The 24,981-nt window shown below is 37.6% G+C and overlaps 4 protein-coding genes across 4 annotated transcripts; 1 reads left to right on the plus strand and 3 right to left on the minus strand.

Annotated features, from left to right (window-relative positions):
* The first annotated feature begins 3,185 nt into the window (after window positions 1-3,185).
* Window positions 3,186-6,283, plus strand: LOC131784791 (galanin receptor type 1). The gene is made up of 3 exons (XM_059101622.2): window positions 3,186-3,284; window positions 3,487-3,601; window positions 4,215-6,283. Exon 3 carries the CDS (start codon window positions 4,312-4,314, stop codon window positions 5,470-5,472), a length of 1,161 nt encoding a protein of 386 aa, XP_058957605.2. The 5' UTR covers window positions 3,186-3,284; window positions 3,487-3,601; window positions 4,215-4,311; the 3' UTR covers window positions 5,473-6,283.
* Window positions 6,284-6,567: 284 nt separating this feature from the next.
* Window positions 6,568-8,840, minus strand: LOC131784870 (neuropeptide FF receptor 1-like). Its single transcript, XM_059101702.2, has one exon. The coding sequence runs from the start codon at window positions 8,576-8,578 to the stop codon at window positions 7,508-7,510; it is 1,071 nt and encodes a 356-aa protein (XP_058957685.2). The 5' UTR covers window positions 8,579-8,840; the 3' UTR covers window positions 6,568-7,507.
* A 1,371-nt stretch (window positions 8,841-10,211) lies between these two features.
* Window positions 10,212-14,489, minus strand: LOC131784576 (metaxin-1-like). Its single transcript, XM_059101400.2, has 8 exons — window positions 14,406-14,489; window positions 14,266-14,335; window positions 14,020-14,096; window positions 13,803-13,895; window positions 13,448-13,624; window positions 12,609-12,685; window positions 12,230-12,387; window positions 10,212-11,414 (listed from the first exon to the last, which is right to left on the minus strand). The coding sequence occupies exons 1-8, from the start codon at window positions 14,472-14,474 to the stop codon at window positions 11,218-11,220; spliced, it is 918 nt and encodes a 305-aa protein (XP_058957383.2). The 5' UTR covers window positions 14,475-14,489; the 3' UTR covers window positions 10,212-11,217.
* A 452-nt stretch (window positions 14,490-14,941) lies between these two features.
* Window positions 14,942-23,320, minus strand: LOC131784702 (lamin-B1-like). Its single transcript, XM_059101531.2, has 10 exons — window positions 22,864-23,320; window positions 21,578-21,860; window positions 20,900-21,079; window positions 19,516-19,641; window positions 19,141-19,361; window positions 18,470-18,656; window positions 18,044-18,151; window positions 17,288-17,407; window positions 16,122-16,211; window positions 14,942-15,708 (listed from the first exon to the last, which is right to left on the minus strand). Exons 1-10 carry the CDS (start codon window positions 23,214-23,216, stop codon window positions 15,676-15,678), a joined length of 1,701 nt encoding a protein of 566 aa, XP_058957514.2. The 5' UTR covers window positions 23,217-23,320; the 3' UTR covers window positions 14,942-15,675.
* Window positions 23,321-24,981: the final 1,661 nt, after the last annotated feature.

Genomic DNA, 24,981 nt, shown 5'->3' on the forward strand with positions numbered 1-24,981 from the left:
TTATAAAGGCGCAACATTCTGAAATAGCTTACCCTGTAACATTAGAGAGTCTGGTTCTTTAAACCAATTTAAATGCCTTCTCAATCATAATTTTTAAACACGGCATTCATGGAAATCAGGTTTTTAAGTGGCACATAGTTGTAAGTTAATATAATGTTCGGTTTAGGATTTGTAGGTTCTTAGGATATCAGCCATTGTATTGGAATTTTTTGTATCTAATGAATTTTTTTACCGTGTATAAATAATGATTAAATAAATACATTAAATAGATAAATAAATTTCAAGTCAAAAGGCGTGCTGTCTAACAACGAATATCAGGAAATATGTAAATAAAAACATTTTGTCAGGTTTCAATTTCTTTTGCGACCATCGGCACTTGTATTTGGCACGCTAAAGGCTAATATTGACAAGGAATTCGAAGGGTTCATTTGGTGAAAGTTCATTGAATGAAAATTGAAAAACGTATCAGGAAACTATCAAATACAACTTTGCGATCACCTTATGTTAATATTTTGTCTTCCCAGTTTTGAGTTCACAATCAAGCATTTTACAAGCTGTAAGTAGCAATTTTCGCGTAACAATCGAAGTTTGTCGAAAGATCCATGGTAAACAACAAACCATGTGGTTGTGCCATTCTTTTATTTAATGAAGTGAAGAAGAAAACAGTTTTCAGGTAGGTATTTGCGAGGAGTGAATTTGCCATGCGTCTGTAATCGAGCAGAAGGGGTTAAATAAATTATGACCGTCCCATTTTGATGCAACCCAACTGCAAAAAGAAAAAAACCTTAATCACGTTAAAAAAAGAAAGAATTGGAAAGTTTTCAAGCTCCTCAAGCTGTTGTTCTAATTCTGTTTCCCTTTTCTCTCCATCCAACTACGTTAACCCCGTGTAATTCCACGGCGAAATGAGTTCAGTTAAATTTTGAAAGGCCTGGGAAGCAGTATGACCCAACTTCGACAACAATAACTCTGATTACCCAGATAGACATCGCGCACCAAGAGGGCGAAAGCAAGACAGCCCATATTAAACAATCTTCTTTCGCACACTTATAAATATTGCACGACGAGAGACCGAAAAAAATATTTTAAAAAAACCAAGGTAATTTGTTCCTTCTTCCGAATATTTACAGGACGTGAGGGTTGAGGCTCTAAATGTCTACAGGCTTATGGGTTATTGGTCAAGCAGTTTACTGCGGGCAGCAGGCGCCTAGATGATTGAGTGCATGGGTCTTAGCATTGTGAAAGGCTAGTCCGATCAACTGTCAACTCATCCAAGGGAGAGACAGAGAAAGACTGGGGGTGGGGGGGTTTGTATTTGTTAGATACTTAATGCTAAATAGGATACGTTACCAGGCCAACTGGTGTCCTGACTGAAGGCTTAAAAATGCATAACTGTGCTAAAAATTACTCGCTCTTTTCACTAACGTCAAACAATGTCTTCATTTTTCAAATGTGATTCTCTGGTTCTGGAAAAAAAAATTATTTTATGTTGCATAGTTGCAGAGTAACGGGGACACCATGTATGTTTGATATCATGAGCTTGATCCGGTCTTTACTTTGAATAGTTTATTTTCTGTGCATTTCTCAGAGTTAATCTGAAATTTGAAATTAGGAAGGTCATAAGGAAGGTCATTTATGTGAATTTTGGATATAATTCAAAGTGTAAATATCACAAGAATTTTCTTGAATTTTTTAATAATTAATCTTGAGTTTAGAAAATATAATACTCAGATACCGACTGTTAGTTCATTGACATGATCTTTATACGCAAAAATCTTTTTTGAGCTAAACAAATTTTCTGTTTTTCTTATTTCTCTTCGGGAACATCGGTTTTAACATAATCGGTTGCCGACAAATTTTATCACAAGCGCTGAATGTTTATTCTCATGTTTGTACCTTAGGCGAAATTATCATCGGGATACCGCTTTAACAAACACATCTTTGCGATATTACTTTCAGGATCTTAGATAAACAATGCAGGTGCCGATGTTGAAACAAAAGCCTCGTCGCCAAATCAATCAACAAAAAAAAATTGATAAAAAAGTTGCGCTGGTGAGAGGAATTGAAATTAACGATCAGTCTGGGAAGATTTGAAATAAACCATAACTGCGACCTTCGGAGAGCTGAAAACGCAAAAGTAAGTTTCTCTAATAATGACTGAGTGCCTTGTATTCCAAAACAAAAACTTTGAAATTTAAATTAAAAATCTGTTGGTGGGAAAATGAATACTTGCTATTTTTAAAGTAAGAATCCTTGATATGTATAATTCTGAAGTTGCCCGCGCCAATCTCAATTTTAGGGTGTACATATTGAGACAAATAACCTTCAAATTGCCGAAACCGCTCGATACAACTTACTAAATGCTGTATCTTTCAAGCGCCAATGATTTGCGAAATTCGTACCAGGTTAAAAATTGAATTCATCAAAAAATCTCATTTTCGGTGTTTTAATTTAAAAGCTTAGACAAAACACGATTTGCAAAAATGTCACTTATATCCGTTATAATCAATCATTAGTTACAGTTTTACGTTAAATCTTTACATAAAGAAAACGAAAAATTTTTTTAAATATTTCATGTCAGTGAACCTGCTACCAGTCATTCACACGAAACTATACCGGATAATTTTATCGTTAACTCAGGCTGGTTCTCTAAGATCAAATTTTAAGGCCGAAGACTTACCCCGCCTCGAAAAGAGAGTTTAAAGTAAATAACTTTTGTAATTCTTGAGAAATAATAGCTCGCTGAATTAGCAATGAAATTTATAATATTCAGTGACGTACTTTTAGTAATTCTTCAGAGTGACTTTTCAGCATTTCCAATTATCAAACTAAATGCTCAAAAGGTATCCACCGGCGTAAATAATAAAAGTGATACTAATGGCATTAATGGCAGGGCTCTAAAATGCCTCTTTTACTCTACATTGGCAAGTTTTTTGGGGAGTAATCTTCACGAATAAGTTTTGTTGAAAAATTAAAGATTTTCCTTTCGGGCAGAAACAGTCGTCGTGGAACAAAAACAAAATGCCCTTAAGATTGAAATGCAAATTTTGCGCAACGTGCATTGCTTTCTGTAAACAATAAGTAGATTCATTACCTTCCGTAAATCAATAACCCACATAAAACTTTTTAAGTAGTATCACACCCTAAGGAAAGTCCCATAATAGGGAATTTTTAACAACGGCCACCACAGCCCTTACATAGGGTCTGAGAGGAAACCATTGAAATTTTTCTAAGAACGACATTTTTTCCGCTTAATTGTAAAACAGCAGGTTCCGATTTCCCAGGTAATCTTAAATAATTCGAGAGAATGAACGCGCTTACCCCTTTTTTCGCTTTTCATGTTTAACGTGCTGGAACTAGACACGTTATAATGAAGACACGTTCCACTTAGATTTATAACTAGCGGTGAGAAAGCTACCTCTGTTATTTGGTTGAAATAACGCTTTAACCGAAAACCTTAGGGCTTTTTTTTTTCATTACCAACAGCTGCCAGCAAGAAGGAATTGAGTAGAATCAACTTAGTTACCACAGAATCCTACGCGCTAACAGAAGGAAACGGCCGCGAGAACTGACACTAAAAGAACAGCTGTAAACAATTCTGGTGAGTTTTTTTCTTCCCTGCCTATTGAGAGTTAAATGAGAGCTGTCAATTCGTCAAGTCGCTCAGAGAAAATATGCAAGGCATTAAAGTCGCTGGGCATATTCTGGGATCCTTCGAGATTTTTCAGCTAACTATTATAAACCACAAAATTCCATTTAGACATTTTTGCTAGAATCAAATTGTCTACCTCAGTTATTGACTGGTGTGTTGATTGCTGATCAATTCAACTATAAGCATCATTTGGGGAATATTTATCATTTCATTGGCGGCTTTTTTTGAAAACTTTAAATAAATTTACACGAAAATGACACGTGAACGCAAATTTGAAAACTAGTGGTTGCATAAAAAAACATTCTGCACCACTGAACTAAATTATCTCATTAGTCACTTTCTTGCTCAAAGAGCTATTTTTCTTTTATTAAAGGATCTTCAGCTTAGTAGAGGATACATCCCTTTAAACATATTACTGTAATCACGAAATATCTGATAATTACCAAACCTGCGATCAATCAATCGTGAAACGAAAGGTTTTAGAATGAACCGAATTGGGTTTTTTCCTATTTAATTATCGGTAAATATTTTGTGTTTTAAAGGTAAAATCAATCTTACGTAGGTGCTGTCATCGAAAGTCAGAATAAGGTACGGTAGAAACCCACAAAGAAACACATCGGCTCAGAAGCAACGGGGGAAAATTACCGTGCGCTGCAGGAATGTCGAACAACACGGAAGCCGAGATGACGAGCTCTATCGAGCAAAAAGTTAGCCTAGGTTTCTACATCGCCATCATTGTAACTGGTTTAATGGGCAATAGTTTGGTGATCGCTGTCATTTCTGGCAAGAGGAGCAAAAGGTCCATATATGATCTGTTTATTTTGAATCTTGGCATTGCCGACTTGTCGTTCATCATCTTTTACATGCCAATCCTTATTTACGAGGGGTATATCAACATCATTTACAAAACTGTCTATTATTGTCGACTTGTTCAGCCTTTGTTGACAATCTTTTATTTCTTGAGCATCTTCACCATCTCTTCCATGGCAATCCATCGTTGCAGGCTGATTACAAATCCGTACAAACCTAAAATGAAAAAACGAAGTGGTTACCTGTGGATCGCTGCTATCTGGCTCTCTTCTTTAATTATCATGCTGCCATTGTCCATTGTCACAAAATCGAAAAACGGGCGATGTAACGAGGAATGGCCATCACTGAACCATCGCAAAGCCTACACACTGGCTCTTTTCATTCTTCAGTTTGTTATTCCGCTTCAGATAATCGCTGCAGCGTACCTTAAAATCGGCATCTACTTGTGGCGCTCACCTGTTCCGCAAAGTTCCCTTTCCACTGCCAAGAAGAAGCGGGCACAGAGGAGAAAAAGAGAGAACATGCAGGTTATCAGAACACTGGCTTTGATCGTGATTCTGTTCACCATCTGCTTACTGCCGGGTCAAATTGGTTATCTTTTATGGGAATTTGGAGATGAAGAAGACCATGCCACGATGGACATCATTTTCAAATTTGCCATTATTCTCGATTGCTTTCACGCTTGTGTGAATCCGATCGTTTATGGACTGTTAACTGAACAGTTTCGCAGAGAATACATCAGATATCTGTCGTTTTGTCTTACGTGCGGCACAACACGGGTGAACACAATGCAAGAGACCCACAACGCAGAGAGCACAATAGAAATAATTTCGCCGTTGACAACAAAAAGAAAACTTACCAACGAGGATGTGAAGACGATACCGAATGATCTGAACGAGCCACGGTATTCCAAAAACACAAATTCACACATAACGCGATCCTCGACAGCATGCTCCTCTACGCTGCAGGAACCAACCCTTATCAAATATATTTATACACCAACTGACTGAGTACATGATGTTATTAGTTGTGACCCAGTACTTCGACTGTGACTTTTCCAACCTCGTCTCCAAGCCTTTTTGCTTTAAGAGGGGCCCTGTGAGGGAGATCAGTGGCCTGCTCTGTTTCACTCATTTCAGTTCAACCTTGCGTAAATTGCTGTCATGTGCTGTTTAAGAGACACAGGGTTTTCTTCACGAATGTAAAATCATTGATTTGATCGTGAGAAAAAGCTATTGCTGTAATCAACTGTCTACGACAAAAGAAGCCTGTGAAGCAACCCACAACTTTTTGGAAAGTAGGAAAAATTGGATCAATACGTACTCACAGCCTAGGAACTACACTATTACTTCAAAACTTTTAGGTTAAGCTTTTCACGCGCTTCACAGAATATCACGAAAGTATTTAAGTTAACTTGGGTTGCAACCAGCTAAATTCTTACCCTATAGCCCTTCAAAGAAGAACAAGCAAAACACCTCCATCTTAAAGCAGACTGCGGTAAAAAAAGGAATTTCGTTTTCGTGGAATTCTACCTGAAGGCTAGCTAAGGCTGCTACATCTTTCGCAGGCTGTGGTCAGTGGCCTACGGAGTAACTCTTTTAATCGGAGGAAATTTGGCTTGAAGAAGTGTTCGATTGTGGGAGACTGACTGAGTTTGAGCGGTATTAACTTCTTTTTAACTCAATGGGAACTGAATGAGTTCAAAGACTGTTGCATTGCCACGGACTTTCGGACCGGTTTAACTGATTTTAATTGCGGACTTTCCTTGTAAATATGATTAGACTCTCAGAAATAAAAGGGGCCCTTTGTAGCTCATAAATAGGACGTGTCTCGAATATAAACCACTGGTTAGATTACGGTAATTTATATTTATCAGTTTTCCAAGAAAAAATGCCGTCGGATGAGAAATGTCTGTTGAAATATAAGGCCTTAGCAATTTTGATTTAGAATGATACATTTTCACTAAACAAAGTCTTTTGGATACAAGCAGTGATTTTCGTCGTAGAAGACTTATTATTGTCAAATAAGAATAAATAACACCAGTGCAATGGATATTTCAATCGATAGCACGTGTTCAAAGTACTTTAATATCCGTGAGAGAACAATATTGTGGACGGTCAACTTAAGTCACCGTCCAAATATTTCACATCTAATTACTTTTGTCAGATCAAATATGAGTCTCTTCTACATTTTTCCTAATCTGGTTTAGCACCCGTTGCAAATATTTCCAATGTAAGTACTCTGATAATAAACGAGAGCGTTTGCGTCAAGTGAAATTGGTTAAAAGAAACTTACTTTTGGGAAATCAAAAGCAAGCAGCACTTCTGGCCGGCGACCTAGAAATTCTTAATTTATTCCTTACTCAGGTGACAGGGTTCACTCACTCTAATTCCTGTCGAGAGGAGGACCCAGGGAATGAGGCAATGAAGGGTGGGGGGGAGGGAGGGGCACAGTATGAAATACACAGTGGTGCGGGTACGGGTTTTCACAGCCAAAAACCCGCCCAAGTGGAGTAATACTGGCATGCAGTCGCTTTAAGCTGAGGACATGGGAATAACCTGTGTTATACTCGTTTGTAGACATTATATACAGTGTGGTCTTTCGGGCCTCAAAGCTAGTCCATAGGGGCTAGATTTGGCCTCCGCCATTTACCCCTTGAAGTAAAAGCTGTTATTTGAGGTGGACTGTTTTGGAATGCATCTCAAAGGGTGCCCCGATCTAAAAAAGACAATGAACGCAGGTACATTGCGTTGCCAATTGTAAGAGAATCGGTTCTCTGCCTCAATCTGAGATATGTTTATTATCACCGCTACTGATCTATATCCTCGGGTGAGTACAAATAGGCCGTGCTGAGAGAGTAAAATATCCTGACAAAGAACAGAACACCATAACCTGGCCAGATCCTCGACCCAGACTCCTCGTCCCAGAGTCTTGCGCGAGCCATTAGACCTCTGCGTCCCTCACAAGAGATACTGCTGAACAGACACCATTTTAAGACTAATCAACTTGTCCTTGAGTGGTTCCCATATGCGTACTTTGAATGTCTCAAAGTTTTGTGTTGTACTCGTTCTGATCCGGCATCATTTCAACTACGTCTTTGCAATTGGGTGGTTTTGTTCTGCTGGTTTCAGGCGATAAAATCCCATCTGGGCTCTCCAAATCGTCGTTGCGACGTACAACGCTCTTTTCTTCTGTGCCGCATGACAGACAAAACGAAAGATATCTGATGTATTCTCTGCGAAACTGTTCAGTTATCAGTCCATAAAAGATCGGATTCACACAAGCATGAAGGCAATCGAGAATAATGGCAAATTTGAAAATGATGTCCAGCGTGGCTTGGTCTTCTTCATCTCCAAATTCCCATAAAAGATAACCAATTTGACCCGGCAGTAAGCAGATGGTGAACAGAATCACGATCAAAGCCAGTGTTTTGATAACCTGCATGTTCTCCCTTTTTCTCCTCTGTGCCCGCTTCTTCTTAGCAGTGGAAAGGGAACTTTGCGGAACAGGTGAGCGCCACAAGTAGATGCCGATTTTAAGGTTTGCTGTAGCGATTATCTGAAGCGGAATAACAAACTGAAGAATGAAAAGAGCCAGTGTGTAGGCTTTGCGATGGTTCAGTGATGGCCATTCCTCGTTACATCGCCCGTTTTTCGATTTTGTGACAATGGACAATGGCAGCACGATAATTAAAGAAGAGAGCCAGATAGCAGCGATCCACAAGTAACCACTTCGTTTTTTCATTTTGGGTTTGTACGGATTTGTAATCAGCCTGCAACGATGGATTGCCATGGAAGAGATGGTGAAGATGCTCAAGAAATAAAAGATTGTTAACAAAGGCTGAACAAGTCGACAATAATAGACAGTTTTGTAAATGATGTTGATATACCCCTCGTAAATAAGGATTGGCATGTAAAAGATGATGAACGACAAGTCGGTAATGCCAAGATTCAAAATAAAGAGATCATAGATGGATCTTTTGGTCCTCTTGCCAGAAATGACAGCGATCACCAAACTATTGCCGATTAAACCAGTTACAATGATGGCGATATAGAAACCTAGGCTAACGTTTTGTTCGGTGGAGCTCGTCATCTCGGCTTCCGTGTTGTTCGACATTCCCGCAGCGCACGATAATCCTGCCCCGTTGCTTCTGAGCCGATGTGTTTCTTTGTGGGTTTCTATCGTATCTTATTGTGACTTCGATGATAGCACCTACGTAAGGTTGATTTTACCCCTAAGACACAAAATTATTACCTATAATTAGCTAGGAAAAAACTCAATGCAGTTCTAGAACCTTTCATTTCACGATGATTGATCGCAGGTCAGGTAATTATCAGATATTTCATGATTTCTCTAAACGTTTTGTTCAGTAGAGCTCGTTACCTTGGCTTCCGTGTTGTTCGTAATTCCTGCAGCGCACGGAAATTTCCCCCCCTTTTTTTTTTTTTAATAAACTCCGGTGTGTTCCTTTTCGGCTTGCTCCGGCCAAAGAATGCTCCACTGTTCTTAAAGTTAGTGTACGGAAGTTAAGTGTTCCATTTCAGACGAAAGCGCCTGTGTTTCAAATTAGCAGTCTACAGCAAAAGAGATCATCCAAAATTATTAAGAAATGCGCTTTCCACCAACTAAACCAACAGGTGACAATTAATCCTCGAGTCCGTTTCACCGGGGACAATTCAAACTTCAGAATAGACTGTTAGGTCCGCTGACAGACCCGTTCTTGAAGATCTCGGCCGCTTAGCATGAGTAAAGAAAGATAAGGCAAAGCCGGAGAAAGAAGACAGAAAGAGATTCTGACCGACTTTTTGACAGGTTTCCTCTCTGGCGCCGACGTGATGTCTCTTACAACGTTGGAGACTAATTTTATCGCCAAGCATTTATATAAAGCATATCAAATATTTATGATGGGATCTTAATTCGTGTTCATCCATCTGTCGGATACTCATCACGCCAAAAACCCTAAAACCGTCAGGAAATGCCAAAATTGCGGTGAAAACAATTCGCAATTTACTCTGTCAACAAAATTATTTGAACTCAGGTTCGCTATCGACGCAATAATTTTCACAACTACGTCTGCAAGTGCTCAGGTAAAAATTTGCATACGACTCCTCTTAATCGGACCAGTTGACCGAGTACCAGAAAAATATTCACAACGCCAGAAATCTATTTTCAGATTATTGGTCAGAAATCTATTTTCTCCCAAAACTAACCTCTTCGCGTTGTTATCAACTTACCATTTCAGGGATATTAAAATGCAAAAAGAACAAGAATGCTTCCGAGCAGAAAAGGCGGATTTAACGCTACCTGCATCGCCTTGACCAAACTAAGCGACAAAAAATGAAACAAAAATGCCTCAAAGGACGGTTAATTTTTTCAGTGTGCTAAGCTTTATGTTCGAAGTTAAACTTTACAGAAAGGAAGTCTTTACGTCGTTTCCTACGTGATAAACATCACTAATTTACTTGCTTCCACTGCCACAAAAAATTCTTCGTTCAATTTCGCCCAGCTGACGGCACCTTTTGTCAATTTATGACGTACATATTTGTTAAATAAATTTTCTCTGCGTGTTTTAAAGTACCAATTTAATCTTTGAAAAACAAATGCAAAGTTTTTCATTCTACCTGACTGGTCATTATCTCTGCATGGCAAATAAAGGAAATAAATTTGAGAATACATGGATTACACGCCAAGCACAACGGCTTTAACAACAAGGAGTGAAACAAATGATGTTCAAAGGACGAGTCATATGTTCTAGAGGTGCCGAGCGTTTTATTGAAATACTTAGTTTTATCGAAAGGAAGTCAATGACATGTTTGCTGCGTGACATTTTTTATGATCAAAATACCAAATAACAGCCTTTCTGACAAAATAGCAGACAAGGCAATGTTTGCATTTACTTAACATGAAGTTATGAATAATATCAAACCGTTGCCCCCAGCTAAAAATAGAGACCTTTAGCAGTTATGACAACAACGCCAAGGAGGACGTCAATTTAAAAATTAACACATATTTTCAGTTGGAATTTCGCGAGTGACTGGATGTGCTTACCATCTCTTATGGCGCCGCAAGTTAACCTCAGCATAACGTATAAGAGCAGCGTTGAGTTTCAAATGGAAACTTAAATAATCTGCCGTCGGGGTTTCCTTTCTCGGACCACGCAAATTTTGATGATTTCACGTTGTTATTTTGCAGAGGACGGCTAAGAAATGTACACAGTTTTAAAACGCACGTGCTGAGCTATTGTTCTGCTCTTTAGATCTTTTGTTTTGTCACGTCCTTGTTTCAGTCGCCGTCGTGGTTTGCTAGAGGTCCCTAATAATCATGAAACGGAAGTGTTACAGGTCATCATACTTTTAGTTCAAGGAAAATTCTACAATTTGTAAGTTACGTGGTCATTTATGTTTCAGTTAATCACAGATGGAAGGATTTCCAAGCTGTCAGTGGCCAATTACATGCCTTCAACAAAAATAACAAAGCTTGACCGTTTATAGGGCGAAATAATCGAAAATGTTGGCAAAGCAATGGAAATTCGTACCGTTTGGGACGTTGCTAGGGGGGGGGGGGGGGCGTAAGGGCACGAACGACCACTTTCGCTGTCAAGAAAAAGTTTAAATTTATTGTTAATTTTACAACCTGCCATCCTTCCTGATGCTAGAAGAACACTTGTGTAGTGATCCCTTTAAACTCCCCTTGTCTTTTTTCCTGGTGCGTCTTATCTAACAACCTAAGCATTATTCAGTTCACACTGCAGTGTTTCATTCACTGCTTTCTTGCTCTGAGTTTGATTCCTCCACATCTCCCTCTCTTTTGATTTCTACCTTAATCAGACCAGTGGACAATGCGTACAGTGTCATGACCAGTGTAGCAAAACCAATGGCCAACCATTTATTACGCCGCTCAGATGAGTCCGAGTCATCCTGACCGTATGGCGATGAAGACGGTTGTTGTTGTTCTGATAGTTGAAAAGGAAAACAGCAAATAAATCTCCTACGTTAAATATTTTTTCGCCACAAGCGGTCAAGGCTTTAAGGGAGCCATTTAAATTTAAATACCATATTTCATCGAATAAGCGCCTACGCTCTAATAGCCCCCCCCTCCCCTCCCGTGTAAGCACCTACCCCTAGGCCATAATATCAAACAAACGCCCTTCTCAGATAAGCGCCCCCCTCCTTCTCACTTTCTAAAATAGTAGGGATTCAAGGAAAACCTGTTTCTATTGCCGCTTTATTTATAACTTTTAAAGCTTCGACTACAGCGGAATCCGTACAGGAGAATAATAAATGCCCTCCTTCCAATAAGAGCCTCTCCTTTGAGCCGAAATTTTAAATAAGCGCCTGGGCGCTTATTCGAGGGAATATCTTATCTCAAGGTCTTAAAGACTAAAAGTTGGAAGAAAGTGACAAACAGTACCCTTTTTTAAAGATTACAATTAAGAATGACGTAGTTGTCTTTTGTTTGCTCGCCTCTAACTCTCATACAAGGAAAGAGCTCCCTCTTCGGGCCTTTGCACAATCGCTTGATAAAACCGACCTTTCAACTCGTTCGCTGAAAGTCGTTTTATCTTAATACCGCTAAGTGCCGCTTCGAGTAATCATTTTCCTGAGGCTGGTTTCAGTTCAGGAAACTCTCTACTTCAAACTTCCCATAAAAGATACCGTCGTGTTTCTCCAAAATGAAAAAAAATTCGACCAATTTTGTTTACAAGTCTGTGATTTCCATTCGTTGTTAATTTTTGCCACCCGTAACCGAAAAATGCTTCCCTCTTACCATTTACTTCTCCCGGGAAGTAGCGCTGTAATATTCGTCCACAGAACGTACACAAGTTGTCATATCCTTGTAGATAGTTATACAGTTTTTTATTTGGTAATGGGGCTTTCCAGATCACTGCAAGATGAGCAAATACCACAGCATCAAGGGTGGTTGGACTGTAAGGAACAAAAGATTTTTTATGTTAACCCTTTAATCACTAGAAGTGATCAACATGCAAATTTCAAAACACTATCCTACAAACAGGCAATGAGAATTTACATACTTATCAGCTAAAGGGTGACTCTCCTATCCTGATGTAAAGCCAAATTCTCTTCATTCATTTACAAGGAAATATACAGCAAGTAGCCAGGAGAACAACAAATATATTTTGAGTTACCTGTCACCAAAAAAAAACTCCTTTCCATCCAGCATTGTGTATAATAGTTTTAGACATTCCAAAGCATCTTTGAAAAGCTGAGAGACAAAACCAAAGCCAAAATAATGCTCACATTAAAACTGCTCTGAGAAACATAGAAAACATCATATGAAGCTTGTGTTGGAGAAGCATTAAAAGCCATTTAGATATGAGGTGGAGTGTGTACTCAAGCCCAGTCTCTGTAACATGGAACGACTAAGAGTATTGTACCTCCCCCCAGATAGGAAGTTAATCAAACATAGCTTATTCCCAAGAACTCCATCAGGTTACCCTGACAGTTAAGCAGTGCCTGTTTGTATTCCCAGCTGGAGAGAGGCATTGTGACAGTAAAGTGTCTTGCCAGGAACATAACATAATGACCCAACCAGCTCTGAAACCCACACCAATCCACTCCAATAGCAGCAATCTGCTTGTAAGGCTGCTGCTTCTCCACTTTGAAGCTGTGTGGAAAGCTGGTAATTGTGTAAATGTTTTGGTACAGTAAATATTCAAAAAAGCATTAGTAAGGCCACTTTAGATTTGGAGAACAGAGCAAGCTAAGAAAAAGTACAAACAGTTAAATGAAAGATAATAATGATAACCCTGTATGTTTTTTTTATAAAAGAGGTACGGATTACCCCCCCCCCCCCCCCCCGGCCCTTCTTTGCTATCCTGTTATGGACTTACTCCATCCTCTTTCACTTTTCATAGACATTTTATCTGTTAAAAGATATAAAGAAATAAAAGCAACAACATCCTTAACAGAGATTGAATTCCTGCAGACTATGACAAATTTATCAGACTACTATTTTAAGGCATACCTTATTTTCCAGTGCATCATCTGTCACCTCTGAGTGCATTTCATTTGACAGGTGCCTCCTTGTTTGTCTTGAGATGTGTCCAGGGATAAAATAGTTCAGTGGAAAAGGTAATCTTTGTGCATACCATGGACGAGTTAATTTAATGTAATTTGTTTTATCCACCCATAATGTAAATAACTGCAGACCAAACAAAATTTTTATGTAATTAATTCACCTCAATTTAGTTTGAAATTTAATTTAAGCATCAACATGGTTTATTGATGCAACAATCATGACTGGCATAGTTTAGAAATAGGAATCACATTTTGTACGACTTTAACCTATTACTCTTACAGAAAGTGCATGTTCAACTTACAATTGCTGGGTACAATTTGCTATGGACCAGTGAAACAAATGCAAGAGTGTCTGCTCCCTGCTTTGCCGTCAGTTGATAATCGGCATTGAAGTTCTGTGTAGGACATAAATTTTTAAAAACCATTTTTACTGACAAGTTTTTGTGAGCGGCAAATTGCAACACAAAGAAATTTGGTACTCTGTGACTACACATAAACATACTATAGCCTTATACCTACTTTTCCTCTCAAGTAATCCATGATCTTGCTAGACGTGATGAGTACATCTTCACCAGATTTCAAAACCGGAAATTCTCCTAGAAGAAACAAATGAATTTTCTGTGAAACATGCGTATATTTCGTCACTTCTCTGATCATGGACGAGCAAATCTAAAGGTAAGACATTCAGTCTATTTCAGCACCTAATAATCTTATTTGGAATCTATAGTTACTGGTTCCGACTATCTCTAGAGTTAAAGTCCTCACCTATGGAAGATTTCCAAGGGTTGTTACATCGATTGACATTTAACGGGCATTCAGCAAATTTAGCGTAGGCCTATAACAAAAATGGAGAAGCTAAGAAATGTTATTATAGATCTGGGCGTAAAGGAAGGCAGTTTACCAACCAAAACCTCCAAACAGCGGACGTCCACAGAGGGGAGATTCCAATCACCGGACCAAGACAGAACCTCCATTTTGAATTTAGCACAGATTCCCCAGCATTCTCTTTGTTCCTTGTTTCGGCGTAAGACTGGATATGATATTACCGAACTAGTACCCAGGTGGTGCTCTGTAACTGGCGAGACTGAAGATTTTGTTTGCGCAATTTTCGAGTCATTATTTCCGTTAGGGTTCGTAAATTTTCGTCGGCTCCGTGGTGAAAAGTTCTTAGTTGACTTTTCAAAACCCGCTATAGCCACGACTATTTGTTTGTTTTTTTCGGGAACTGATTAGAGTCAGACAGAATTCTACTTTATTTTTTTCAGGGAGGGGAGGGTGGAAGGTGCTTGTGGAAGCAAGATGGGGATATAGCAAAGTAATTCGTCAAAGTTTGTTGCAATTAACCTTTTATAACGGTTTAATAGCACTGGCGCACCAAATATGCTTAACCAGTTTGAGAATTACAAGGATTTTCCTTTTGGAAAATGATCAACACAAGAAATTGATTGACAGGTGGTCAGTTTATTCATACTGCAGACAAAAACTGCATGGTCAACCTACTGCATACAAAATCTCACCTCAATGAATACATCTTAAAAAGAAAAGACTCCAAGTTTTACTGGCAAACCAGAAAAGTACAAAACATACAAGATATTTTAGAAAAGAAGAAAAGTGAAAATGTTAGAGAAAAATATTTTCCAGTCTGCCCTTTAGAAAAGTTAAGGAAATTCCACGCACAAATTGCATTCAAGTACTTGACCTGTTCACCTTGTCTCATAAGGTAAATCTTTGAGCAGGTCCTTTAAAACTTTCCCTTTCAGAAAAATGCACACAATGTATCACTGGAATGCATCAACACCACTATCTTTCTAAGCCCCACACAAAATATATTATTCTCATTCTAAAAATTAAGTTTAATGAACAAAATGTTTAGGCTGCTGTTATGATAAAAGCTTTAGAAGCCCTTGTACACTGAAGATTTCATTCAAAATAAATACAATGGAAACGTAGTTTACCTTAAGCAGAATGTGATGATAGAATGTAGACAATCAATTGGAGTATTGAAAATTTGGGTTAAAAAATTGTACTACAAACAGGTTTTACAAATAAAAAAGTACTTTGGCAAGTTCTTTTTTCTACACAAAAAGATATAGCTCATAATTTTATTTTGTTCTTCAAACTGAAGGACTGACTAAAAAGCTCAAAATCAGTTGTTACAATTGAAAAGTTGTAGCACTACTGAATTACACAACCTTTGCTAGTTTCACCCTAAAGAAGAAGAAAAAAAAACTATTATTCACTTTGATAATGATAATAATGCATCTATATAAAGCATTATCCATTGTACTATACTCTAATGTTTTTTAAAACACTCTGTGGGGGATTTTGGCCGGGCTCTTTTGAGCAGTTTCTTATTTTATAAAAGGAAATTTAACATGTGCCCCCAGTTTAGGAATTTTTCAGAAACAAGGCCAGATAATAGGGCAGCACGTTCTCCTTCGTAATTTTAACACCCTGATTGTTGGTCTGGACTAGCTCTGCATAGAACTCTGGAAATGAGGCTCACAGTGATCCTCTAATGCTTGACCAACAGACTCCACTGAAAAGGGGGAACTGCTTGAAGTCTAACATGAAGCTAAAGCAACTATCAATTGGGTGCAACAAGAGCAGCCATGTCTTACCTCGCGTTGTCCAGACATCATACTTTGTCGCCGACTGTCAATTTCATCAGTCCTAATGCTGACTTCTTCAATAATTGCAGAAGCTGCTTCCTACAAGAAATATATGGAGTTATCAATAAGAAAACTGGGCTTCAACAAAATAGCACCATTTCCTCTCCTCAAAAAAAAGAAAAATAACAATGAAATGTAGATCGTGTATCAAATTTACTCAAACAGGCTTTTGCAGCACAAAGATTCAGGGGTCAAAGTCCACCCAACAAATAGAATACTGGGTTGTGGCGAGACAAGACCAATCAATTAATCCAAGCTAAGCTTGCATTCCACATTTTCAAGCATTTCTCATATATGATATACCTCAAATTGTTATCGACTCCACAATTCGCTGTATTTTTGGACTTAAAACGTGTTTAGGATCATATAGTGCGACAACCTGGCAAGCCCATCTAAGTTAAAGGGGATCTGCTTTGGAATCCCTTGTCAGGAATTACAGCCTATGTCCCAATAATACTTTTAATCATTGTTCCTTGAAGTATTTTAGTATTATTCTTTTTGACTTTTACGGATTACACCTTACACCATTCACCCCTGACTGTGCCATGCCAACTACCAACATTATTAGCCCTTACAGAACCTGACAACATCAGAAATAGTAAGAGTAATAATACCTTGCTCCAAGAGGAAAGCCTCCGAGTTTAAAAATTTACATACCTTTAATTTTCATTTAAATTTGTAGCAGGGAACTGTATACAATTGAAAACTATGATATATTTACAAATTTACAAAAATAAAAAGAACAAGGTTGATGGATTTAGGTGGCCACATCTCTGAGAAATTATTTTATTGATCATAAACCTGATGGATTCCTTTCTTAAAAAAAAAAATGATTTTACTGGTCTAGCTGACCAATTCTGTCTAATGCAAGGTGCCCTAGGTCTTTCAATATCTGTATATGAACTGCACAAAATATAAACTGCTTAACAATGGTTGTCAATGATATCAATAAACTGTTGTTATAAAGTTCTTTTATCTAATCAGTTGGCTCTGTAATGAAAATGAGCACAGTCCAAATATCTAAAGGGAATTCCAACTTGACTGGAAAGTAACTGAAGTTCAAAAATTTCCTCTTCTACATCCTCATCAGCAAATTGACAAACACAGACACAAACCTGGCCATCTGCATCTTTCAACACTGTTTTTGTTTCTTTACCAACACCCCAGCTGGCTTTCTGTCTAAATACCAGTTCTGAAGGTGGTTTATGCTGGCCGCCACCTTGGGATGCCCAAATCTAAAATGAACAAGTTATTTCTCGATTAAAATGATATCAGAAAGTTTCAATGGAAGCATGAATGGCACAGTGCAGAGAGAGTGCCTTCTGGCAATGTAGCCCAGGTAAAAATTTCCAACATTTACCTCCCCCTAGTCCTTGGGTTTTCCGTCCACAGAAAGAAGACTAACACACTAAATTCACACTCAGATAGCTGCAATTGTGCCTTCAAATGAGTTCTTTTAATTTGCATTCCATGCATAAACAAAATACCATTTACCATTTTGTTTCTGCTTGTTTTCTACCTTAAATCATCTAAATTCTCAAAGGGTAAGTTTATGACAATATTTTGGAGCAATTTTTATACTTAGCACATTTCAGGAAAAGCTATCTGTATTTAACCTACAGACTATGGTATAAGTAAATTTTTCAGCTTTCACTTCCACCCTGACTACTGCCATAGACAAGACATATTTCAAGTGAATTCCAAAAGAAAAAAGAAGCATTTTAGATTTTTTTCTTTCCCTTTTGAACACAAACATAAACTAAATTAAAATATATTTTCTGTTAGAAATAAAGCATGGGTATTCTTTTTCTCCCTGGTATCCCCTACCTTCCATTGATCTTAGATAGTAAACAAAATGTAAAATCACTTACTGTTACATAAAATCCACTTTTCAAGACATATTTCGGTGTGAACTTGTAGGTTACAGGTGGTTCCCCATCTACTGATCTTTCCAAACTCCAGCCACCAAGAGGCATATCCTAGGAAGAGAAAAGATTTAGCAGGTAATTAACTATAATCAAAATCTTCCAAAAAAATTAATCCAAAAAGACGGTAATCTGCACTTTCATAACCCTTGACACAGATAAGGAACCCAAAATTGAATGCAAGAATGGGAGAAAAAAAAGGTAGGGATTTAACAACCAAAGGCTAAAAACTTTCTTCCACTAAAAATTTTACATTCTGGAGTAACTCCCAGTCTACGAAGTTTAACTAAAATTAACATTTTCCAATTCTTAAAACAAAATAAACATTCATGAAAACTCATCAGCTTGTCATGAATAAATTGAAAGACTCACATTGGCTCCACTGTTGAACAGCTTGACAAAGGTACCATCTGTACTTGCCTCTTTTATCTGAATGTAACCTTTGTTTGAATACTTAGTTTCTACAGTCTCATCCTCTGTGCGAATTCGCTTAGCAGCACGTCTGCCACTTTTTGCAGAGGCTCCAAATACTGGAGAAGCTGGGGGAGTTATGTTCAACCTGAAGGATAACTGTGCCTGTTAGAAACTTAACATTTATTTTCATACTGCTCTCTCTTATGGACTAATAACACTTGGCAACAACCCCAGGGTTGTGGCTTAGGAAACAATAAACGAGAAATGAGCCTGCTCAAAGAGAAATCTTGTCACAAAATATTGGTCCCAGTCTCTTCCATTACCCTTCACAGTAAGGCTACCAAGCTTCATATGATCATAGCTGGTTTTTACTCAATATGTCTTATTTGTTTTAGTGGCACTGGTACTCAAGTTGGCAAGGAGTTTACTTAATCCTTTTCACTGAGATTTTTTTTGATATGAACAGTTGTGTATGTATGACCTAAAAAATATTCACATCCCTTTACTAAGTAATCACCAGCCAAAATCCAAGTGGCAAATTTTGTTGACAGCCAGTGCCTAAGGAAAACACTGCAACCCTGATCCATTTATTACTATTTTAAAACTAACAGAACACAGTTTCAATGCACCTTGATTCCTCTCCTTCTAACATCTTTCTGTAAGTCAAAATCTCCAGATCAAGAGCAGTCTTCACTCCCATAAGATCCTCATATTCCCTGAGTTGAGCATCAATTCTCTTGCGTAGTTCTTTGATTTGTGCATCTCTGTTTGCTATCGCCTCATCAGCTATCTTTTGGTCACTAGCACGCAAACTTTCTAAGTCTTCAATTCTTTGTAACAAGCTTGAATTCTGTGGGTTTGAAAAAGGTTAGCAACTATTATTTCAAGTTTAAGACTTCTGCTCTCTCTAATAGAGTCTGATTCACCTTTCAAAAACACAAAAAAGTTTCAACATCAACCCATGTAAATAAAATAGCCATCATTAATGTTCTACATATATATACCTTGGACTGCAACTGGTTTAGTTCTGATTTGATATTTTCAACAGTGATTGACAAAGTTCTTTTTTCTTCTCTGATCAGTGTCAACTCCTCCAAATCCTTTGCATTCATCCTCTGGAGTTCATCATACTTGAAAAGAAAAAAAAAAGTATTTATTACCAAGGTGTTAACCCTTTAACTCCCAGATCAATTTTGTAATTCTCCTTACTGTCAACCATACAATTCTTATAATGTTAGTTCAGAGAATTTTGTATTGGATCAACTAATTATTCCCAAATTGATATTCTTCTTTACTCTCATCACTAATCTAGTTGACATTGTATTGACACTGTAAGGAGAAATTCTGTCTTAGTCACTCATGGGAGTTTAAGGGTTAATAAGCTTGAAGTAGATGGCAGATCAGAAAAAGCAGGTGGTTGGGTTATCATAGACACCATGTTGTATCATCAGATTATAAATAAGGATGGGAACTATTCAGTTAAAAAATCCAAGGCACTAACCCAAACTTCAAATACAGAAACATCTAAACCTATTACTGATAAATAATGCATCCAATTCCACTTAAAAATAGGAGATGTCTGCTATGCAAATTCTCTGTGATGGTATTTTGAACAACAATTGTACTGGTTTTTTTTAATATTTTATTTGTATATAAGGATGTACAGTAAACTGGGTGGAAATAGCCAGCTAATGATGGCAGACTAGCTGATAACTTTGGTGGCATGTGGGCTCTTAATGTCAGCTCTGACTATATACTTAGATATCATGAAATACTGGGAAGTTTCCTGTTCACAACTTTTAATCTCAAGATCTTATTAGTAATTCTCCTTACTGTCTGCTACACAATTCTTAATGTGTTCCTTTGGACAATTTGTATTGGATCAATTAAATAATCCCCCAATTGATATTTTCTTTTCTGTTACCACACTCATTGGAGTAAGAGGGGTCAACCAAGTTGGTATCTTCATGGCATGAAGCACACTTACCATTTACATTATCAATATGTAAAGAAACAATGTTGTCATTGAAAGCAGGCACATGTGTTTCCACATCAACTCTTTAACTTTCAGATCAAATTTGTAATTCTCCTTACTGTCTACCGTACAATTCTTACAATGTTAGCACAGAGAATTTAGTATTGGATCAACATATTATCCCCAAATTGAAATTTTTCTTTATTCGCATCACTTATCTGGTTGATGTTGTATTGATATTGTAAGGAGAAATTCTGTTTTGGTCACTCATGGGAGTTAAAGGGTTAAGGTGCATTGAACAATTTGTATTGGACATTTTTAATATACCAACATAACTGAGGTTGAATTCAACCTCGCTTCATGCCTTCTATTTGAAAGGATGGGGCTTAATGTTCATCAATAGAGATCTCTACCTTAGCACCATAAAGACCATCAGTTTCATCTTTATATTGCCTGGCCTCGCTATCAAACATCTCTCTCAGTTCATGTAGCTTTTCTGACAAGATTCCTTCATATCTGTTCTTTGCTTCAGCTTCTATTTTGCTGCGCTGTGACTCTACACTTTGTAACTGAGAACGGATCTCAATCATTTCCTGAAGAAACAAAGAAATGATTCCCGGTTAATTCTATATTCCTTTTAGAGAAAAAAATAGACTTTTTGGACATCTTTTCAATATAATGCTGCCCTCCATTTTTTTCATTCTACCACTATAAGTTTTGGTTCTAACAAACATTACAAATATTGATCGACAAAGTTTAAATACATGATAAAAAATTCACTGTGGAACAAAGTCAAGTTTACCTGTACTTTAATTCCTTATCATCTGATATCAGAGATAAATTTATAAACATGCGATTGAAAGTACAAATTTCACTAATGTGATCCTGATTTTGTTGTATTTTCCACCATTGCCTCTGTTGGAATTTTGTTATTTCACAAGTATAAAACTGAAGAGTTTTCCTTCAAACAAAAATCTAAGAAGTTTTTGCTTCTAAAAGTCACTGCTTATTCCCTGTGCAGAAATGTTGATTTGGATTTTAAAAGCAATGATAATTTTGGCTCAAAAGTCAAATAAAAGTCAAACTTTTACCTTACTGTACATCTCTTTCTTGAAATTGAGTTCTTCTTCTTTGGACTGGAGTTTGTTCTCGAGGTCCACTCTCGATAGGGTCTCCTGCTCAAGGGCATATTTAGCTGATTCCAAAGCATCCTTCAGTTCTTGGCACTCTTTCCTTAGGTCCTGGATAACTGCTTCTAACTTCTTTGCCTCTTGATTTACATTAGCTAGCTGTGCATCTCGATCACACAACTTTCTCTGAGATGCTTTCAAGGCATCTTCACTGTTCTTGTGTGCTGCAGCTGCTTTCTCAAACCTTTGATGTCATAAACAAAAAGTCAGTGGAGAGTGTGACATTGAACACAAAAGACAGCTATAAACATCAGCATGCTATTGATAAACACAAACCCTTCACATGTTTTCAAAAAAACCTATCTCATCGAAATTTATTGACAATTTTGAATATTTTCGAGAAATTTGCATAATCTTTACCATAATATGCTGCACCTTCCGTTTAGCAAATACTCTAAATATTCAAGGAATATAAAACGGCAAAATGTGAGCCATTCAATGCAAGTTTATTCACGTTTTGTAGGAACTGGATGGGACTAAAGCCTAGAAATAAGTTCAAATCAACAAAGGGTCTGACAATGAGAAAATTAGCATGCTGAACAAAGGAGGTTTCACAGAGTTCAATTTAAAAAAAGTTTGCTCCATGTTTTACACCAAAATATTTAAAGGAACTTACGCGTGACCAGTCAGCGTAGCTAGTGTCTCAAGTAGGATAACTTTACAAAATGCTCTCCCCTCAAAATGACCGCTCAGTAACTGATCTACGTGGTTTACAATGATAACAATAATTTTTTTACCCGACGCTAGCCTAGGAAACACCCATTACAATGCTGTCTAAGGAGTAACGTAGACGTCTCTCCCGAATAATCACGAATATTGATGCAAACGTTCGTTTGAGTTCGTATAATGTAATTGATGAAATCGACATGCGGGTAACGAAATCAACAAGTTTCCATTTCACCTCAGTCTCGGTTGTTTGAACAGAACGAGTGAAGAAGATGACCGAGCCAGCCATATAAACTAAGACTACGATCATGCTCATGTCATTAGCTTCCACGTGCAGGCAATAAGGCTCGAGAGCGCGACCGTAATCAAGTCATACTCCACGGTATCAACCAACCGAAAAGAACACTTCAAGCGAAAACTCAATTATTTTTAGAAGGAAATAATTGCTTTTAAAAACAGACAGCCTTCCCGTTGTTTTATGAAAATAAGGTTAACTTAAAATATATTAAAGGTTAACTTACTTCTTCTTGAATTCCTCGACCAGAGCAGCGTTCTTCTTGTTCTCGATCTGCTCGCGTGCCTTGTCCTTTGCGACCTCGTCCAACAACCTCCTTACATCCCTCAGCTCTGCTTCAAGTGAGTTCCTCACGGTTTCAATTTCAGTCTGTTTTTTGCTCGTTATCACAGTTATTTCTGCTGTCAACTTGCTGTTCGTTTCTTCCAAGAATTTGACTCTGTCAATGTAAACGGCGAGACGATCGTTCAGGTGTTGAAGTTCTTCTTTTTCTTGAATCCGGGTCATCTTCGTCGGGGAGGCCACCTCGACCCTCGCTGAAGACGCCGGAGTGCGAGGTGATATTACAGTTGTAGCCATTTTGGAAAGTAAGCTAACCTCAAAGCAAAGTAAAACAAAGTTCGCTCAGAAGTTAAGACTCCTAGGACCGCGTAGAAATATGCTTAAGTTTTGGCGGTTCTCTACTGACATGTGACTAGATTTGACCAATAAGAGAGTGCGTTCCTTGAAAAATTCTTTCAAAGCAAATAAATGATTGGTTAAAATTGAGGCGTGACTTTTGCGGTAACAGTCACGGTATGATTCGTGTAACTCCCGTTTAGTCTGATCCCGCTCGTAAAATGCACTGCAGAACGGTAGAATTAAATGCTTTCACAAACGCATACATGAAATATCTTTGGCATCAGGTGATAACTTAAATTTGATAAAATATCCCTTTCAGTTTCGACTCGAACTCCGCTGGTCGACCGATAACACAAGAAGAATCAGCCTTTCGAACAACTATTTCACATTTCGCACTTTCAAAAACACAAAACTCGCTTAAGAAAAATATGGCAACCGATCCTTTATTCACTTTGAATTCTTCATCCGCGAAAGCGTCTTCAGGATGATGGAATGATGCACAGGCTACCCAGGCGGGAATAAAGCCACACCCAAATGTTATTGGAAATATTGACAAGAAGTGTTACCATGAAAAAAAGAAAAAAGAAAACAAGACAAAACATGTCTAAGACTTTAGATTAGCTCATGGTATTCTCGAAGAAGTAAAGGTCACTCGAATATCATGACCTCCTCTATGGAAGGATCGTTGAAATGGTTGGCACCATTGTTACCCTAGGAAAAAGCAAATCAAGGAAACTTCCCTATGATTACCCCAAAAACAAACATTCTCAATTCCAATTCGACCTGGAAACTGTGGACAAGAAGAGAATCTCCGTAACATGTCCACTGCTAAATCCCATTATTATTATTATTATTATTATTATTATTATATTAAAACTTTATTCATAGATTAAAAAAAATAGACTATTTACTATTCTATTTTCAAGAATATGAATATTAAAATATATACCCTATTGTACATTCTTCTTGTGTACGAAAGAGAATTGTCGTAAAATGACTATCTAAAGACTACTAATAACAATTATAAAAAGCATCAAAAAGTTAATAAAGAAATAAAAACTATCTAAAAATAATAGTTCAAACTGATAAAGAGTTACTACTTAAATTCTGGCTTGCGCACTTTCCGATGTAATGTCAATGTCAGATATATTGGCTGTTAGTATTATTATTATTATTATAATTATTATTAGTATCATTGTTATTATTATTACCATTGTTATTATTATTATTATTATTATAATTATTTCTTAAGGTATTGTTTAGCCCTATGTTTTCGTTCGACTCTTGCTATTTTCACACTTTCTCGCACCTCTTCTACTTCGCTGAAAGGAGACCAAAACGACTGCTGAGTACGATAAAATGATTCTAGTAAGGGGGCTAAAATTTCATAGGGGGAGGGTAAGAGCTCGAGTTTTAAAGAACTTTATAAGCTAACCTCTCTATCTGTTACCTTAGTCCGATTACTCACCATGCCTTATTTTTGAGCTTTTTATTTTCCTCTTCCAGATTCCTGACTTTTTCTATGTAAGCCGCAAAACGGTCGTTTAAATTTCTCAGATCGTCTTTCTCTTTAGCAAGAGACATCTTCCTTTTGTTGCGCGTAAGTAGATCTCCGGTCGAAGAAGTTCGAGTTGAGCGGCAAGACGACGATCTTACAACAGTAACCATGTCAGAAAGTACACTAAACATTAATGAAAACTGCAAAGAGACAACAACTGTGCAG

Source organism: Pocillopora verrucosa, chromosome 4 (genome assembly GCF_036669915.1).
Source record: "Pocillopora verrucosa isolate sample1 chromosome 4, ASM3666991v2, whole genome shotgun sequence".
Lineage (NCBI taxonomy): Eukaryota > Metazoa > Cnidaria > Anthozoa > Scleractinia > Pocilloporidae > Pocillopora > Pocillopora verrucosa.

Excerpts from the sequence above, each read along its gene's own strand:
- LOC131784870 (XM_059101702.2), bottom strand. The coding sequence starts at position 8,578 with ATGTCGAACAACACGGAAGCCGAGATGACGAGCTCCACCGAACAAAAC.
- LOC131784576 (XM_059101400.2), bottom strand. The coding sequence starts at position 14,474 with ATGGAGGTTCTGTCTTGGTCCGGTGATTGGAATCTCCCCTCTGTGGAC. Across the intron at positions 14,336-14,405 it reads TCCGCTGTTTGGAGGTTTTG|GCCTACGCTAAATTTGCTGA; the intron begins GTTGGTAAACTG and ends TTTTTGTTATAG. Across the intron at positions 14,097-14,265 it reads CCCTTGGAAATCTTCCATAG|GAGAATTTCCGGTTTTGAAA; the intron begins GTGAGGACTTTA and ends TGTTTCTTCTAG.
- LOC131784791 (XM_059101622.2), top strand. The coding sequence starts at position 4,312 with ATGTCGAACAACACGGAAGCCGAGATGACGAGCTCTATCGAGCAAAAA.
- LOC131784702 (XM_059101531.2), bottom strand. The coding sequence starts at position 23,216 with ATGGCTACAACTGTAATATCACCTCGCACTCCGGCGTCTTCAGCGAGG. Across the intron at positions 18,657-19,140 it reads TTAGAAGGAGAGGAATCAAG|GTTGAACATAACTCCCCCAG; the intron begins GTGCATTGAAAC and ends GTTATCCTTCAG. Across the intron at positions 18,152-18,469 it reads TGTTCAACAGTGGAGCCAAT|GATATGCCTCTTGGTGGCTG; the intron begins GTGAGTCTTTCA and ends TTCTCTTCCTAG.